General features: G+C 48.6%; 1 protein-coding gene across 1 annotated transcript in view; it reads right to left on the bottom strand.

Annotated features, from left to right (window-relative positions):
• LOC119387959 (protein cordon-bleu) overlaps positions 1-12058 on the bottom strand; it is a 205898-nt gene extending 193840 nt beyond the window's left edge. The window contains exon 1 of the mRNA XM_037655548.2: positions 10821-12058. Within this exon, the coding sequence (XP_037511476.1) occupies positions 10821-10894 (74 nt within the window). The 5' untranslated portion in view covers positions 10895-12058. The remainder of the gene's footprint in view (positions 1-10820) is intronic.
• Positions 12059-17498: the final 5440 nt, after the last annotated feature.

Raw genomic sequence — 17498 nt, 5'->3', positions numbered from 1 at the left:
CGCTGACAAAACCTGAAGAGAAACTAGCGCAAACGCGGAGACCCTTCGAGGTAGCGCACGCTAGAATTGCCTCTTCATTAGAGTTTCTGCGCTCTCGCGGACCGCCTCCTAACCGTATACAGCTTTGCTTAACAAGCAAAGTGCGAAAAAAAGAAAAAAAAACGTTAATCGTCTTATCAGCCCTGCTGAGCGAGCAACATAGCTCGCTTGCGTAACGTGAGTAAAAGATAGAGGCGGCTAGCGATGCAGGCATTACGACATTCGCCCTTGTTCCCGGGGCTGACAACCCATTCGTCACGGGGGCATTCCGCGCGCTAACCCGGCCGCACCGCGGCGCCGAAGAAACGCTTGCGGCAGCGCCTGAACGGACGTCTTGCGTATTTTCGCTTTTGCTCGATATATGGGCAAGGTCACGTGCCTGGCTCGACGGGAGTTGTGCACATGCCAGCGCTGTTCCCGATCGAGATTTCCGCACCAAGCAGCGACAGCTGCAGCGGTACACGCGACGCAGATATCTGTGAAAAACTAAATTGTTTGTATACTTGTGTACAAAACGTCTAGTATGGAGTTCGTATGGAGATTTTTACCAGTACGGAGCAACAACTGTAATGCTCAGCTGAGTACACACAAAGAAAGAAAGAAAGAAAGAAAGAAAGAAAGAAAGAAAGAAAGAAAGAAAGAAAGAAAGAAAGAAAGAAAGAAAGAAAGAAAGAAAGATTATTCTTTTCAACTAGTACGGAGATTTTTGTACTTTTTATTGTATCTTCATGCTCATGCCTTATTTGCGGATTATAAATGTTGATCTGGTATGCGTATACTAGACGTTGTCACGTAGATTTCAAAAGCACACCAGTAATCGTGGGAAGCCCGACCATGCCAGCCGTCAATCCAGGTTGCACAACGCGTTTGCTGTACGGGTGTCTAGACTCTATATGGAGCGGGGCAGGCAATGCCCCGCCGCCTTGACATCTTCGTCACTGTCATCAGGCCAACTGAGCGCTGTTTCGGGAAGAGAGCTTTCTTTAGGGCGGCCTTGCGGCACTTTCTTTTACTTGGGCGTCGAGCAAAAAACAAAAAACAAAAAAAAACGCGCCTGGAATGGAAGCAGGACGCGACAGAAGCGCGCGCGAGCCTCCGCCCACCAACACGCCCGTTACATACCCACGTACACATACATGCATGACTGCCGCAAAACACATGTTCGGGGCCCAACCGGGTGGTTAAACTGCAACCGTGTCAGGAGATGTGTGCGCGCGCCGAGGCCATTGATCTAGATTGCGGCCGCGTTCTTACTCATCAGCGGCTATACACGACGCCAGAAACGCGAAGATAGCCGCTGCTGGCCGCGCAGAGAAACGAGGAAACAATTTAGACCACCGCTCGCGTTTCAGAACAGAAAACTGGCGAGGCGTGTCGACGTACGGAGCGGCAAACATTGCCGCCGCAGCTGAAGGAACGAGAAAGGAGCGAAGCAAAAACGATCGACTGCAAAAGTACTAGCAACAACAACTCGAGGCGTCGACCGGGCCCCACCCTGAGCTGCAGGCCAAACTGATTGCTTTGCCTTCACGGTACGCGTTTAAAGCTCGCTCGCTCGGCGGCGTCGCATTGTGGCAGCGCGAACACGTGCGCTGAGGCCACCCCGTCATCTCGCATCGAAACAGCGGAGCCATGACTTTTTGCCGAACCCGACACGTGTATAAGAACCCTGTGTACACAACACACACACGATTCCATCTTCTTCACCCTCTTCCAACAAACGTAGACAGCATCCACGCCTCGAGCCAAACCGAACCGAGCCGAGCCCCATCCATAATGGTCTCGCGCGGCGCCACAGGTGCCCTGCATATCCATCGACGCCTGCTGCTGTCTCAAGGGGGCCGGCGCCAATCGAAAGCGTGACTGACCGGTCGGGGAGATAAGAAACACCGTACGCATGGCCTCTGGTACACTACATTAAATAAGGGCAGAGGTATTGAAGGATTACGATAAGGGTGTGTGAATGATGGAATCGAATCAAATGCTGTATTCGATTCGAATATTCATCAAGCAATATACAACGACCGTGCGAACTCTCTTAATGTTTGCGAAGAATCTGCTTATTTGTTCTCGATGTCTCATTAGCGCTTTAGGTAGGTGGGTAATAAACTTTACTGCGGGTCCAACGAGAAATTACTCGCCCGGGCTGGGCCACCAGAGGGCAGTCATCGGAGGAAGGTCGTGTGAGGTGCTTATCACTAAAATTATGAGTGCTATAGGACGTGAACAACACCTTATATCAATTGTAAAAGCTGCTGTACGATATTCGGAAAATGCCCAAAAGCATTCGATGCTCGATTGATTCACTTATGGCAGTATCTGCTTCGTAGTCGACTCGGTCTCAAGTATTATTATTGGTGCACTTGTACAATGCACCAATCATCTATCGAAAAAACTATATCGTGTATTTCCTTGTCGTCCTGTCGTTGCTGGTCAGTGAAAGTTCGCTGAGGTGCGGTCATCTCAGCGTTTGGCTCGGACACTGTTTCACGTTGGTGGCTTTGTATATCATGAAAAGGGAGGAAAACAGAAAACAAAAGAATCCGCTCGGATAAGAACAAAAGCGGTGACGCGAAGCGTGAAGGCTGGAAGCATTGTTACGTGAATCCGCGTTACGTTGTGGATAATACCGAGGATGAAGGGGCCCTCGCTAATATTATATGTCGGAAAGCGTTTGTTTTACGATGTGTTTCAGTGTTGAGGTTTCAAGCCTATTGTGCTAATTTCTCTTTTTTTTTTTATCTCGCCTGTTTCACGCTCTCGACAACTCGCACTTTTCAATGTCATGCATTGTTTTCCCAGCCTTGAATGTTTTCTCACAGCGCAAACGTCCGACCTGCCACGGTGACCTAGTAGTTATGGTGCTCGACTGCTGACCCGAAGGTCGCGGTATCGAATCCCGGCTGCCGCGGCCGCATTTCCATGGAGGCAATATGCTAGAGGCCCGTGTGCTAAGGTTTAGGCGCACTTTAAGGAACCCAAGGTGGTCGAAATTTCCGGAGCCTTCCACTACGGCGTTTCTCCTATCATATTGTGGTTTTGGGACGTTAAACCCCAACAATTATATTATTATTCACGCTCCCGAGAACTCACACTTTTCAATGTCATGTTTTCAATGTCAAATTATTGTCCAGGCCCGAATATTTTCTCACAGTGCAAACGTCGCTATATGGGCGTGTTCAGTGAACATAGCTTATCGACACAGCTCGTACTCTGCCTTAGTAAGCAGCGATTGCTAAAGTTTTCCGTATTCTGCTCCTGCCAAGTCATGGAAATTGAGAAAGACAAATGTTTTCCACTCTTCTGATCTTCAGAGCATCTGAAGATCTACAGTACAGCACCCGATAACAGTTCTTGACGCTTGTATGATGGCTTAGGAATAGTATTTTTAAAAGCAGTAGAACACGGCGCTTAAGAAAGCACGGAGCAAACAGTGCAGACGATTCCGCCTTGCAGCTTCAAAGGCTGTTCGACTTCGTTCTAATAACGTATACCAATCAACTCTCAGTCTAGCATACATCAACATTTTTTTTTTTTTTTTTACAAGCACTGCATACGTCTCAACAGGCATGTACTGGCGGCGAGTTCGCATGAATCACACGTCCACGAATTGCAAAGGAAAGTCGTCGAAGGCTACGAAAGGTTTCTTGCTGCCTTTGATCATAACGAGTGCAATGTGTTGCAGTGGGTCAGCATAATCTGATGCACGGTAGAAGTGTGCCATAAGAACCAAAGCTGAAAACGGAATGCCTGATGTACAGAGACGCATCTACTGAAAACCTGCTTATTTTCTCTATCTATCAGTTTACGACGTAGCTATCACTGGACTGTTGATATAGTCTGTTTCCTGTAAACCTTGCGTGTCAGTTTATCGCACCCCGTACTAAGTATTTGCTTTGCAGCGCAGTGTTATATCACATAAAATCGCTCATGCCGTGACTTGAATGAATGAATGAATGAATGAATGAATGAATGAATGAATGAATGAATGAATGAATGAATGAATGAATGAATGAATGAATGAATGAATGAACGGTTTTTATTTCTGCAGAAATATACAGAAAATCGCCGCGAAGCTGAAAGCCATTCGGCCTGACGTGGCTTTCCTACTAGCTAAAGATGGAACGGCATAGGCAACAAAACTGCGACAACTTGATCATCCCTGACAGATGACTCACAGAACACACATATAAATAAAGAAAAAAAAAGACAGGAGGAAGACCTGGGCCGTGTAGGGCGCAACGAGCAGTCGCCGAATACTGAGAAAGTTTACAGTGTACAAACGCACAAAAGAATCAAAAGCAAACGTTTAAAGGAAACTGAAAGGCAACGAAATCAACGTCGTCCCGTGCGCTTCAACCGGAGCTTGTTATGTACGTACTTTTTCTCTGCTCCTTCTTCCTCGGTTTGCGCACTGTTCTTTTAAGACCCGGATGTCGAGCGGTGCCTGTCTGCACAACGAGCCGTTTTTCTCACGGGGGCGCGTGTGCAGCCCGGCTGCAGGAACTATTTCGGGCAAGCGAAAGAAGGCCCTACGCACACAAGTCAATTCTTTTGTTTCAAGCGAGGTAGCCAGGAGTTCCGCGCAGTTAAACGACGTTCGAGAGCGAAACGGAAGCAGCAGCAGCGTGCGTGTAACCATAGCGGTACATCAAGCATCGCGTCTGTCGAAGCTTCTCTTGATTTTCGTGCTCTCGTACATACGTCTTCCGTACTCATCGATGCACGTAACTATTACATACGGTGTCCGTCCGCTACCGGTGTCGGGTGCGTGAGCTCATCGAGGAAAGACGGAAGCATCAAACGAAAGACGTTAATTAGTTTTGCATTCGTTGCTACAACGCAGATATATAGGCCGGCAAAGAAGCAACGACCCAGACGAGAGCTGATGCACAAGTGTTTTGATTACTGCAACGCCTGACAACCGAAAAAAAAAAAAATGTGGAGAGGGTGGGGAGCCATTAACGCTGAAATCTATCACTGACTAGTGAGCCAGCAGGGAAAAAAGTAGTTTTCAGAGGCACAGTAGCACAGCTCAAACTCAACATCAGTAAATTATCAACTCAACCTTGAGGCGTAGATGTTCAGTTTCTGACCAAATGGGGTGCTGATTGTTGGAGTGCTAGATTGTCGATTGACGCGTGACTACGCTGTGACTACATAAAGACCTAACCTACAGCTGCTAAAATGTGTGTAACATCTAACCCTCAATGACAAAAATGGGAATCGGAGGCAAGTATGCTGGTTGAACATACTGCCCATTCGATTTCGCTCACAATGCACGCACGAATGCTACATCGTTGTTCTGCTCAAAAGGTGGTCTTTCTGTTATGTAGTTCTGCTGTTCACAGGTGAGGCTACAGTCCACGGACCCCTACGTTGTTGTTGTTTTTTCTTCAGAACAGCGTGTCCGGACGTTGACACCCTGCGCTAACGGTGCCTTCGGGACTTTTGACAGCTGGTCATGATCGAGGAGCTCGGCCACCTCGGCAGCTTTAACGCCTTAAAACACTCATTCTATAACAACGCTTCTTGTTCTTCCGTGCTTCTTCTACGTCCCAGTCACTATGCGCAAGTAACTACACAACGCTCGCTCCAGGGACCAGTACCAGCGCATCGAGGGGAAGGTATCTTTCATAATAATATAATAATATCTGGGGTTTTACGTCCCAAAACCACCATATGATTAAGGAAGGTATCTTTCAAACTTAAGAAAAAAAAAATAATGATAAACAATCGAGCCGGCAAGTGTGCGCGCGCTGGCCTCTCCGACAACTGCGGCGCCGGAACCACCGATGTTTCACAACTCCTCGTTTGCGTCTCGCGCATGTTGTAGGTTTTGTACGAGAGCTAGACTCCGAGAGAGACTGCGCAGCTTCCTCCACGGGATGGCCACGCGCGTACTACACACATATACACGCCGACAACAAAGAAACGATGCTCGGCCGCATCATCCGTCGCCTGTTGACAAGAAGATAAAAGGAACGGCTGCAGCGTCGTCTTGAAAAGAAAAAGGCACTCCGTAACGCGATTACAAAAGGGGGCGAGGTATGGGGGCGCTCTTTTTTTCTAAGCGGGGGTGTAGTACACATAACGGAGCGAGCATGGATGACAGCAAAAGCCGGCGGCGGCGCGTGTGGCGAGTTTCCTCCTCTTTCTCTGCGGAGGAGGGCCGCCCTTGACTGCAGCTAGGCGTGTCGCGATGAGCAGGCGCGACGACCACGTTACGTACGCTCGAGCGAGCAATCGTAGCAGGGAGGAGGCCTGTTTCTCCAGCCCGGAACGATGCTCCATGAAAAATAAATAAATGAAAATTAAAAGAATAATAATAAGAAGGAGGTAAAAGTGAGACAAAAGGACCGAAAAATAAGGAACTGTCCGTGTAGCCGTAAGTCCCTGACATGAAGGGGCCCTCCTCCCCCACGAGTACCGCGCTGTGTTGGAGCGTGTGTATGTGTAATAGGTATACGTCTCGGCTGAAATCACGTATACGTTGCTTCAAGCGCGCCTTTCCCGCTATTATTCCGCGCGCATGTCCCGTGCTCGCCGTGACATTTTGCGGGAGAGAGTTAAATTGAGTCGTTCCGAGATAGCGGTATGCGGAAATGAAGGAAAAAAAATAACAAAGATCGAAAAGGTTAAAAAAGACACGGTCTTGGAAATAAAGTTTCTTTTCTTTTCCCTTATCTGGCTTCTTTCTCGTTTTTTTCTTTTTTTTTTTTTAAGATCAGGACATCAACGTCCTGAACTTTCGTTCTCCAGGTTCGTATATATACGCCTGCCGCGACGGGCATGAACCGCGCTGCGCCTTTTTTTTTTTTTTTTAACAGTCTAACCTTCGCAGGCTACTCAGCGGCGTAGCCGTCGCGTGCCCTTCTGCAGCTTTTTCTTCTTCTTCTCATGCTTTGCGTTTGTGTTCATAGCAATGAGGAAGTGGAGAGTACGAGGCGTCTATGCAGCGACTTCGCTGCAGACAGCGTCGAAATCGCTGCGGGCGAGTATGCGAAGCTATATGAACTCGACAGTCTTGCCCTCAGCCATACATAATGACTCGTACCGTTAGGAGCGGACTCGCGGAGTGGCAAGCAAGGTCATTCGAGGTCCTCTGGCGACGACCGAAGGGAACGCTTTCGGTCAACATTTTTCTTTTTTCTCACAAAAACTGTCGCTTGCGTTTCAATGAAGTCCAGCTTGCGTCTTACTGCGTGAGCGGAGGGGTGCAAGCTCCCGCTTTGAATAAATGGTAATGAACGTGAAAACTGCGAGGCCATCGACGTTGTCAAGTTCAATACGCTAGTTTTCGTGAAGTCGAATTGATCCGGTAGGAACGAGAATCGACGCTTGCTAAGCATGCAACACTTGAAGCGCGTTCACACCTGCGACTAGTACCGATAGCGCGACCAAGCAAATGGTCGCAAATGGCCGTTTTGGTCGCAAAGCGACTGCTTCGGCTCAGTCACTCGTTGCTCTGCTCGATTTTTCAGTCACTCGCGTGACTGCAGTCGTAAACCTCTGAACCAATCACATGCGCAGGAACAGGACGTCAGCTTATTTTACGGGGCAATGGCAATGCAAGCCAGGTTCGAGTAGGGTGGCTATATATATTCTAGGCACTATAGTGGCTAGAATGGTTCGAGCAGAAGTGAATTCTGTGTGGCGACGGGTAAAAGTCGCACGCAGGTGTGAACATTGCAAATGGTCGCCAGTTGCAAATGGTCGCACGACCGGTGCTAGTCGCAGGTGGGAATGAGGCTTTAGAATAACAGAAAGCTGAGCTAGTTGGTAGGGATTCGTGATAAGACACGGTAGCCGTGCACACGCGGACACAAGAGAGAAGTGAGGACAACACATTTGTTTGTGTTGGCTACGGCTACCCTCTATTATCATGCAACGCTTATCTCGCCAATGTCGCGAGCTCCAAGCGCTGCTCGATTTCTGTCCGCTAAAGGACTTTAGTGATAACCAAACTGATTTCATTTCCATTGCTATCTAATTTCCCGTTAACATATCAAGGATACTTTCTGAAAAGCGAAGCGGTACTGCTTGGGATCTGCGATAGCATCAGTAACAACGCTTGACCAGCGGCACCGTGCTATTCGTTTCTCGAAGCGAGCGTAAGTACACGTTTGGGTGTTCGCTAGACGGAACGCTATGGCCAGCGAGTTTGGCGCGCTCGCTAACAGGACGAGCCTTGACCGCAAGGCGCGCTCGACGCCCATCTAATGATAAGGCGTGTTTGCTGTACGTCCAAACATAGGTTGCACGGAACTACCAAAGTCACGATGTCTTAAGGCCGCCTGTCATGGGCAAGGACATGCGCCCGCTTCCTGTTGAGTCGAACACGGCTTTGCTACGAAAGAATGCTGCAGTTCTCCATCAGTCTATGAGAGTAAAATTGCTCGACTAAGCAACCGGTAAAAGACCACTGAATTAGTGACCCGTCTATTAACGATGGTTATGGGCATATGTCATATGCATTAAAATGGCGGTACATACATTAAGTGCTGCCAATTACCGTCGTAAACTCCCGGCAGAAAGCCGGAATTCGAGGGTGAACATCACTGTAATCTTGAGTAATGGGGCTGAAAGGGTTGAGAGCGTATAAGATGGCCGGGACAGGTATTAATAGATGAAAGCCGTGTCTCCGTGAAGGTATTACTCTTTTTCAGTTTCCTATACGTCCATTCGGCTTTCCTTATACTTTTGTTCTTTTTAAAAAATAATAATGATGGGTTTCCTATACGCCTCGCCTGTACGAAAGAAGAATAAAGGAGCTCTGTGCGAAAAACTAGATGGGTCTCTGTGCGAAAAACTAGCAAGGGAAGGGGTCGTTTCTCCAAAGAGTTATGTTTCTAACCATGGCCTAATGAATTGGCGGCACAGTCGCTGCAAACAGACAAACATGGAAAGCGCTGTTCAAGAACTGATCTTTGTTCTCGTGCGTGCAGCAGAGCCAATAGAGAACCGAAGCGGCATTGCAAAAGTTTTACATGTAGTGTCGTGAGTGCGTACGGTATAGGCGTGTCGGCTATGTCGACATCACTGTCGATATGGCAGGTGCGAACAGCGGTTCAAGTGGCAAGCACGTGAACTGTATACGTTCTCTGTCGGTTACGAGAAATTCCTGTGCTGCACGCACGGTTCGCTTTTGACGGTGGTCTGACCGCATTCTGCGCTGCCGGCTTGTTAGCTTTGCTTTTCAAGCAGAAAGTACGCCAGTAAAAGAAAACTCGGTATATCCAACATCTACGTGTATGACCCATTTGTCATACAGCTGGAAATTTTAAAATAACACGAATAAATATACATAATACGCGCACCAAACGTAACTGGAAAATCATTTTCTGTTTCTTCTTTTTCAAGGGCGATGACCCAGAAGTGATATCATACCTGCCAACCTCTGAACTTTGTCGTAAAACATTCCGTGGACACGAAAAGAAGAAGAAAGCCTGGGGTGGTTGGAAGAGGACAGTACATTGTACACGTGCTTTTTAGACAAAAAAGGAGTGCCGAAAATAAAAAAAGCCTTTGGCGGATATATGCGCGTTTTATTAACAAACTATTTACCTTTAGAAGCAACACACAAGCCAAAGCAAATTTAGAATAACACAAGTTGACATGGAAGACATTGGTTTAAAACCACAGTAACTTTTTTTTTTTTTTTTCTGTTGCCGACTTCACGTGCTTCCAAGAGCCATCCGTATAAACAACTTCGAGGAAAGGAAGTTACTGTTTTGTCCTTTCGCCGTCAGAATACTAATAACGGAAGGTTCGTCGACTAAGCGATACTTTTTCATAGACATTTGTTTCTCGCAAAGCTCGATCTTCGCAAAATCATAAAAGCTCAAATTCGTTAACTTTACAGAATATCTGGACGTCTTGTCAGGCGTTTATACATACACTTCGTAAGAGCGGTATCAACATTGATCACGTAGTTATTTAGATCAACACGGTTGTGTATGCGAAACTTATTTTTTATTCCGTGATTCTTTCTCCTTTTCTCCGCACTCACATGAACCGTGTTCAGTGAGTAGCCAGAAACGGAAACTACTACTCTATGCATCCTGCATTCAGGTGTATTCATCCTGTCAAGGCTTCTGTAACCTTTCATCGATACACCAAGTGACCAAGCGTATGCAGATACGCACGCCGACAAAATAAATATTTAAGGAGAGCAAGACATTTAGGCTTCCTAACGGAATTCCTGTTCACAATGGGGCAAAAAGTACAAGTACCCGTTCAACTAGGTTTTAGCACGTGACGCCGACACCGAGCGTAAGGTGGGGAACAGTCCGGTTTACGTCGTCGAACTATGATTACAAATACCGGCGTACACGTTTTGTGTCAAACGCTGGATTAATGAGTACCGGCGTGCACGTTTTGTTCTATAAACGCTGGATTAATAGCTGAACGATAACAGCTCCGACAGCGACACCACGTGAGGTCAACGACGAACTATTTTAAATCTAACACGTCAAAGATGGCAAGGCGCCCTTGACAAAGATAGATGCACCTGTCGAAACGTCGGTCAACCTGGGCACTTGTTCCTGCTCATACATCTATAGCACATTGTGTTTTGAACTGTATTTTAATTTGTCAGCAGCGCAAGCGCGGTCGCTGCCAGCGAGGTGACGAAATCGCCCGGCTGGATCGAAGCCTGGCGGTTATCGCGGCACAAAGTGTGAATGATGCGCTCCATCGGCGGCGGCCCGCATGCTTGGCCCCCATGACCGAACCGAACTGCTCCGCGGGCGAAGGACAAATCGGTTGCGCCCACTTACCGGCACACGATGCGCGCTGGCGGCGGTGGTGCTGGCGTCCTCGATCGCACGTGGCCGAAGCACACGTTGCCCATTGTTAGGCGTTGCTTTGCGCACTGTTTGATGCACTCACTGGTCGACGAAGGAAGAGGTCGCGTCCTGGGAACAGAGATGATGCCGCAACGCCGACTACTCTCGGCGATCCATGCAGCGATCGACGCTGCTGAGTACGAGGCTCGAGTCTTATGCGAGCCCGCGGTTCGAGCGCGCACCCTGAGTAAGAAACCGTTCACTCTTACTCGAAAGTTTCTAGGCCTGTTCTAACCTCCAAGAAAAAAGAACGCGGTATCATCCCATCATCATCGAATCCCGAATCCTCGTAGTCTCTAGTATCGCACCAGTTCTGAGACATCGGGCCAATCGTAGCTATAATACATTTGGACTTTGGTAGTTATAAGTGAAACATTAGTTGAAGACACTACAGCTGTTATATTCTGGCCGCAGATTCCTGCAGCAAGTTAGCTCGCACAGTACCCCTTGTTATTTATTTAGCTACTGTGTCTCAAAAAGGCCGGAAATTCGGGCTCGAACCGCGGGCGATCTTGAAGTACGGTGATGGCAACACAATCACTTTAACGCAACGAAAAAAAAAATATATGGCGACAATCACATGTCACACGGTGCTGCCGTCTCGCGAGACGGCAGCACCAATCACGTCGAGGTTAAGCTCCGGGATCGCGTCGTCCGACTGCGTCGAAAAGAAAAAAATGCACAGCTCAGTAGTATGGCGCACTTCAACACGTCGACGCTGCTGTCACGTCGTGACACGCGCGATGCGCCGCAACAACGAACAAACAACCCGGTTTTCCCTCCCTGCACACACAACAAACACTACTCCACTTCACAAGGTGTTGCGGCCACGACGACACGAACACCTTCTTGTTTTCTTTTCCATATTCGTACGTCCGCAATTCACTGCGTATACGTGACAGCGCTGAAAGACTGCGTACGAGATGTCGAAGGACGACCACTCAAACACCGAAGCGAGGATTTTTTCCGGGGATGTCAGTACACAGCGGTGACGAGAACCTTGGCCCATAGAGTGCTCTGTCGCCTCTCGCGTTCTATAGGCGACGACATTTGGCAAGCGGAAGATCAGTGCCAGGGACAGAGGATGGCGGGCAGTGAACAAAGTACGTTCACGACAGCTCACACGATTGCACAAAATCCACAAGTAAAAACATGGCTGACTGTTTCTACACGTCAAAGGAAGGTCCTCATCACTGATGCGAAGGCGTCAACACAGCGTATACCGATAGGTTCCTCCATGTGGCGCGTTGTTTCGTTGCACAACCATTTCACTCACCACAGTCTCACAAGTACTGCAGCTTGCGCCACTGGTTCTTGCTGCCTTCCCAACACACACGTACGAAAGAAGTACTACATTGTCCCGAGTGTGATCTCTCTGACAACGCGAATTTCAGTTCAAAAACTGTTTCAACAGCTGGAAGCTACACACAAGTCCTTCGTAGGCAAATCGATCGGACGTCCGGTTCCGTACGTGCTTCAACACCGCCGAACCATCGATGTTGAAATCGGCAACGCAGTCGTCGGGTGAAAACACAACGCACACAAACACTGCATTGCCGTAACCGAAACGGATGCTTGCAGCGGCAAGTCGACCACGAAGGCACACGCGCAACAGTTGCCAGTTGTAGTCAGATGAAAAGCCTTTACCAGTACATCTGATAAAGCCAGTGACACAATCTAAAGGCACACGGGAGGCCGCCCCGCAGGGCGCTTTCACTTCACTTTTTTCACTCGCGACTGCGCACAATGTGCAGCGTGCGTTGCGCCTATCTCGGACGACGTGCTGCTCCGCGTGGTTTCAGCGGCAAGCTGCGTCGAAGTCGTCACCTGCGGCAGCAGGCGTTCGCCGCCGCCGATGTGGAGAGGGCCGCTCAGCACAGCCGGTGCTGCGGGTGGCGGTTGTGGCGCGGCCGCCGCCAGAGCCAGGCTCTGCCAGTCTCTGCGACCGGCCCTGCGTGTCCCGTTGTTGGCGAGGCCGAGAATGGGAGAGAAGGCAGGGATGCCCGACCCGAAGAGCGCGTTCCTGCCTCGTGCTCTCTCGCGTTCGCGCGTTGGGCTACGGCGATCTTTTTTTTTCGCCGTCTCTCTCTCGGGCCGAGTCGTCAGTGACGCCCGAGGCACCAGACGACGGGGCGGTGCAAGTTGCCCTGGCATCTCCGGAAGAAGAAAGCGGATAATAATATCAACAAGGTGACGCGGCGCGGCTGGAAAGATCGAAGCGTTGCTTCGGCATTCTCTAGAGACTCGGCACAGGTGGTCTCCGGAAAAAAGCGGTCTAAAACTCATTCAGTGGATCGCTAATTGAATGAGGTCAGCGTTACTGTTAGAACTGCGGATTGACTATATTCGCGGTCATTAGCCAAGATTTAGCCATCACTAGTAGTTATTAAGCCATAATTAGGCTAGGACCAGCTAACACTCACAAACAGTAAGCCAGCACTAGCCAATACTACGAATAATTCAGCCAAAGTTAGCCAATGGTAGCCAGTCCTGGTAGAATGCGAGTAAACACGGTAGTTGTATTCGGTGAGAAATAGTCATCGTGCCATGTTACAAAACGCGGGTTGAAGAGACCCAGGAACAATGTTGTCTTCAATAATAAGTAGGCCAAATGCGTTTTTTATCACCGCGTGTACGTGAAACTCTGGGGGCTCTCATAGTTCGCTCTTCTTCCGTACAAATTCCTTTGGAATGCGCGCAGCTCCAGGCCTCCGGCGAATCGAAGGAACGATCTCGGGTGATCCGGCTCCGGGAAGAGCGCTTATCGGACGCGCCGTGGAAAGCGTCCTTTCATTTCTTGGTTTTGGATGGTGGAGGGCAAGGTTTTCTCACCGTGTCGAGCCGTGAAGCGAGCACGTATTACATTCTCTTCGCATTGGTTCTGCAGGTGAAAACGTCTTCTTTTTTTTTTTTATGGGCACGTAGGAAAGTGATGGTGCTCTTTGTCGTCAGCATTCAACTGCCTACGAAGCCACACCCCACACGTTTAACGTGTACGCTTGTCGAACGTTATAGGCGTTATATCTATTCGTGATGCGAATTCCTCACTCCCATTCTTGTTTACGGCATGAAAGCCCGTTGAGTGGGCGCTCCGATGAGTGCGACGTCAAACGCAGTGCCAGTGCTTCGTTCTCGGATGTGTTATGTCGAGTGAAACGATAGCACTCGAAGCGACGGTCGTACATTGTGTCATGACTAATAACGGACCTCGCTGTGCATTCTTTTTTTTTTTACGATCGTTGCTAATGACGCGTTTCACTCAACCATTTAAACATATACCTTCCTTGGTAGTATGTCTGTCCTTCTGTCCTGCCACAAATGTTTGCAACACTTAACGTCGATACTTGCTTACATCTACAGAATGAAAAAAGAGGCCTGTTAGGTGTGTTATCATCATCATGCAGGACAAAGTCCTTTTCCATTTTTCACCAATTAAACCGATCCTGTGCCAGCTACGGCGACGTTATCCCTGCAAGTTTCTTAATCTCATCTCTAACTTCCCGTTCCTGTTTCGATGTGCTGTACACCATGATAAGGAAAGACCGACGCAATATGGCACCGAAGAAACAATTTCATATTAGCTACGATATTCTTAAGCGGTACTAGCGTATGTCGATTGAAATATGCTAGTTATTTGCCTTACCACGCATGTATGTGAAGCACGGTGGACGAGCATAAATGGTAAACATGCAATTTGCGTCACAGAACGATAAGATGACCTGGATCTCGGCAACGAAATGATAAAGTATCCCAACGGGCACTTCTTAAGCCTACCACGAAGTCCCGTTAAAACCCGTACCTCCGTAGTAGCCGCTGTTTGAATATCAATTAGCTGTTCTCTCTTGTACACGTGACCTCCAGTGCCGAGGTGCGCCTATGCTGTTATATATAGAAAAGAAACTCGACCGCTCAAGTGAATTCATCAGTGATGGGGTTGATAAGGATTAAAGGCATACTCGCGCATTTCGGGGCCATAGAGACGCTGTGAGATTGCATAGGATAAAAGGGGGTAGTCGATAAAATGGCCGCGTAGTTATACATAGCTACAAGTTACAGAACAGCAGGCGATCTACATTAATCCGCACTCTGTCTATCTAGGGAGTCTCTCATCACACAGCGGCATCTTCGAGATGTACGGTGCCGTCAATTATTAATATTTTGGACGACTGAGACGTGGCCAAGCGGGAACCGGGAGGGAGGGCTGCTTGCTGAACTTTTTTTAAGGTACACTTTTTCTATCATTCTTCATTTACGTAGACGTTATACTTGCCCTACATCTTTCATGCATATGCATGATTGGTAACTCGCAAGCCGCCTAGTTGGCGGCCTGCCAACCGTAGTCGTCAGCAGTATATAGCAGGAGCGGCTGGCTTCCGATAAGCGGCCGCCGCCGACTGTAAACTGCCCCCATTATCAAGGGCGTGTTAGTGTGCGGCCAGGTCGGGACGGACGAGCGAAGGAGGCAGAGATCTCGCGTTCGCGCTTGTAAATTTTACGACTCTACGACCGGTCGTACCTCAAGTCCGAATGTAGATGGGCGGCTTTGGCCGTACCATGCATGCGACTAGGGCAAGGGCATGCGGTGCTTCAGCACGAGTCCACTCGCTGTATAGAAACGAACCATTTACGCGCGAACACCCGAACTTCAGGTATATGCTCGTTGTGTGCTGAAGAGAGACATTTAAAAATCACAGCATATCCACGGAGTGAATGATGATGAGTGGGCGAAGCTGCGGAGGTTCATCGGTAAACCGTGAATCTTCCGTGAATTCTGCCCAGTACATCATCACCGACGTGAGATCGGACGCGTTTATACTAAAGGTTCGATGAGAGTTATGACGACTTGCAGCTTACTTTAATTTTGCATGTACGCTGTGAATTTTCATTGTTTAGAAAACCATTGCTTTAGAAAACTTCTGGCGTCTTTCGTTAAGCAGCTGGCGTCTTTTCGTTTTGCTTTAGAAACATCTGGCGTTCTTTCGTTTTGCTTTTACAAAAAATCTGGCGTCTTTCGTTGGTTTATTTCATCAATCAACGGCGTTTTGAACAAAATTTTTATTGTTTAATCACGCACAGGAGAAATCTCACCAGGCACTAGGCTTGGAGGTAAACAATGGCTGCTAATGGGAATGAGAGACAGAAGAAGTCGGCTTTTAGCTAACACTTACACTTCTACTTTTACTAACGTTTCCTACTGGAACATGCCAATGGCTGCTAATGGGGAATGAGAGACAGAAGAATTCGGCTTTTAGTTAACGCGCACGCTGCGAATTTTTTATTGTCCAATAACGCACAGGAAATATCTCCCACCGGCACCACCTTGGAGGTCAAGATCTGGTACTAGCGTTACGACTGGTTACGCACTACGACTACTACGACTACGAGGGACGAACGGGTGCCGCCTTAAGGAGCTTCGCCCCTAAAAATCACACCATCTCCCGCTAAAGGGGACCATGAGGCGATGCGAAGCAGTGTTTCGGCATGTAGAGCCCGCGTTTCAGAGGTGGGGTGGTGAGGGGGAAATGGGAGAGGGGAAGTGGTGAGGGGGAGGGGAAAGGGGGAGGGGAAGGGGGATGGGAAAGGAAAATGAGAGGGGGAAAGGGAAGGGGAGTGGTGATGTGGAGAGGGAAAGGTGAGAGAGGGAGTGGAGAGGGGAAGTGGAGAAGGTTTGCGCATGTGCAGTAAGGGTGGTCACGCCGCACACCACCACCACCACCACCACCACCACCGGATTGAACTCCGCTATAAGATGCTTCACATCTAAAAAATCACCACCGAAGCCAAGGCGTTGCCAAAGCACTCCGAAGATTGTTAACCAGCGAAGCTGAAACGCGCGGCCCCGCTGTTTATCAAGAGCCGGGATCTATCGAAGCGTCTTTTGATTTCTCTATAACCGCACTTAAGAGATACGTGCTTCATACTTTGCGTTTGCTGACGTTAGCTTAAAGGATATACAGGACACCGAAAGGATTTTATGGGTAGCGATTCACGCTGCGGCGGGTATCATCCCCAGCTATATGTGCTGACAAAACCTGAAGAGAAACTAGGAGACCCTTCGAGGTAGCGTATGCTAGCATTGCTGTATAGTCTTGGCACACCCACGGACCGCCATATTTCTTGACTCCCTTGCCACATACGGCTTGAAACCTCCGGTTTACAGCCTATGCAGAAGGGCGTACGAAAGGCGAGGACAAATAAGGTAAAGAATGTCACGATTCGAACGATATAAAAATGGAGATGGGCGCTATCACATTTTCACATCGTAAAACACAGTGTCAGTGTTAGATGCAGTCAGGTGCAAAGTCATAGTGCACAACGTCGCGTGCTATATCGACGACGGGCTATCACGTTGTAGTCCCGAAAAACAGAGCCCATGTTATTATTACACTAAGGTCAGTTCCGGCCAGTAATTCAATAAACATGATGTCAGGTTTTACGAGCGGCAGAAGCTACTCATTACATCACTACAACCGTAGCAGCATAGCAGGTAAAGTGTCGCGCTGCTAAGCTAGGGGACGCGGGTTCGATTCCCGGTCACTGCGGCCGCATTTTGATGGGGACGAAATGCAAAGCACACTCGTGCGCTTATAATTGGGTGCACGTTTAAGA

Source organism: Rhipicephalus sanguineus, chromosome 3, assembly GCF_013339695.2.
Source record: "Rhipicephalus sanguineus isolate Rsan-2018 chromosome 3, BIME_Rsan_1.4, whole genome shotgun sequence".
NCBI lineage: Eukaryota > Metazoa > Arthropoda > Arachnida > Ixodida > Ixodidae > Rhipicephalus > Rhipicephalus sanguineus.
The sequence above is the reverse complement of the archived record's forward strand: the minus strand, read 5'-3'. Positions and strand labels throughout refer to the sequence as shown.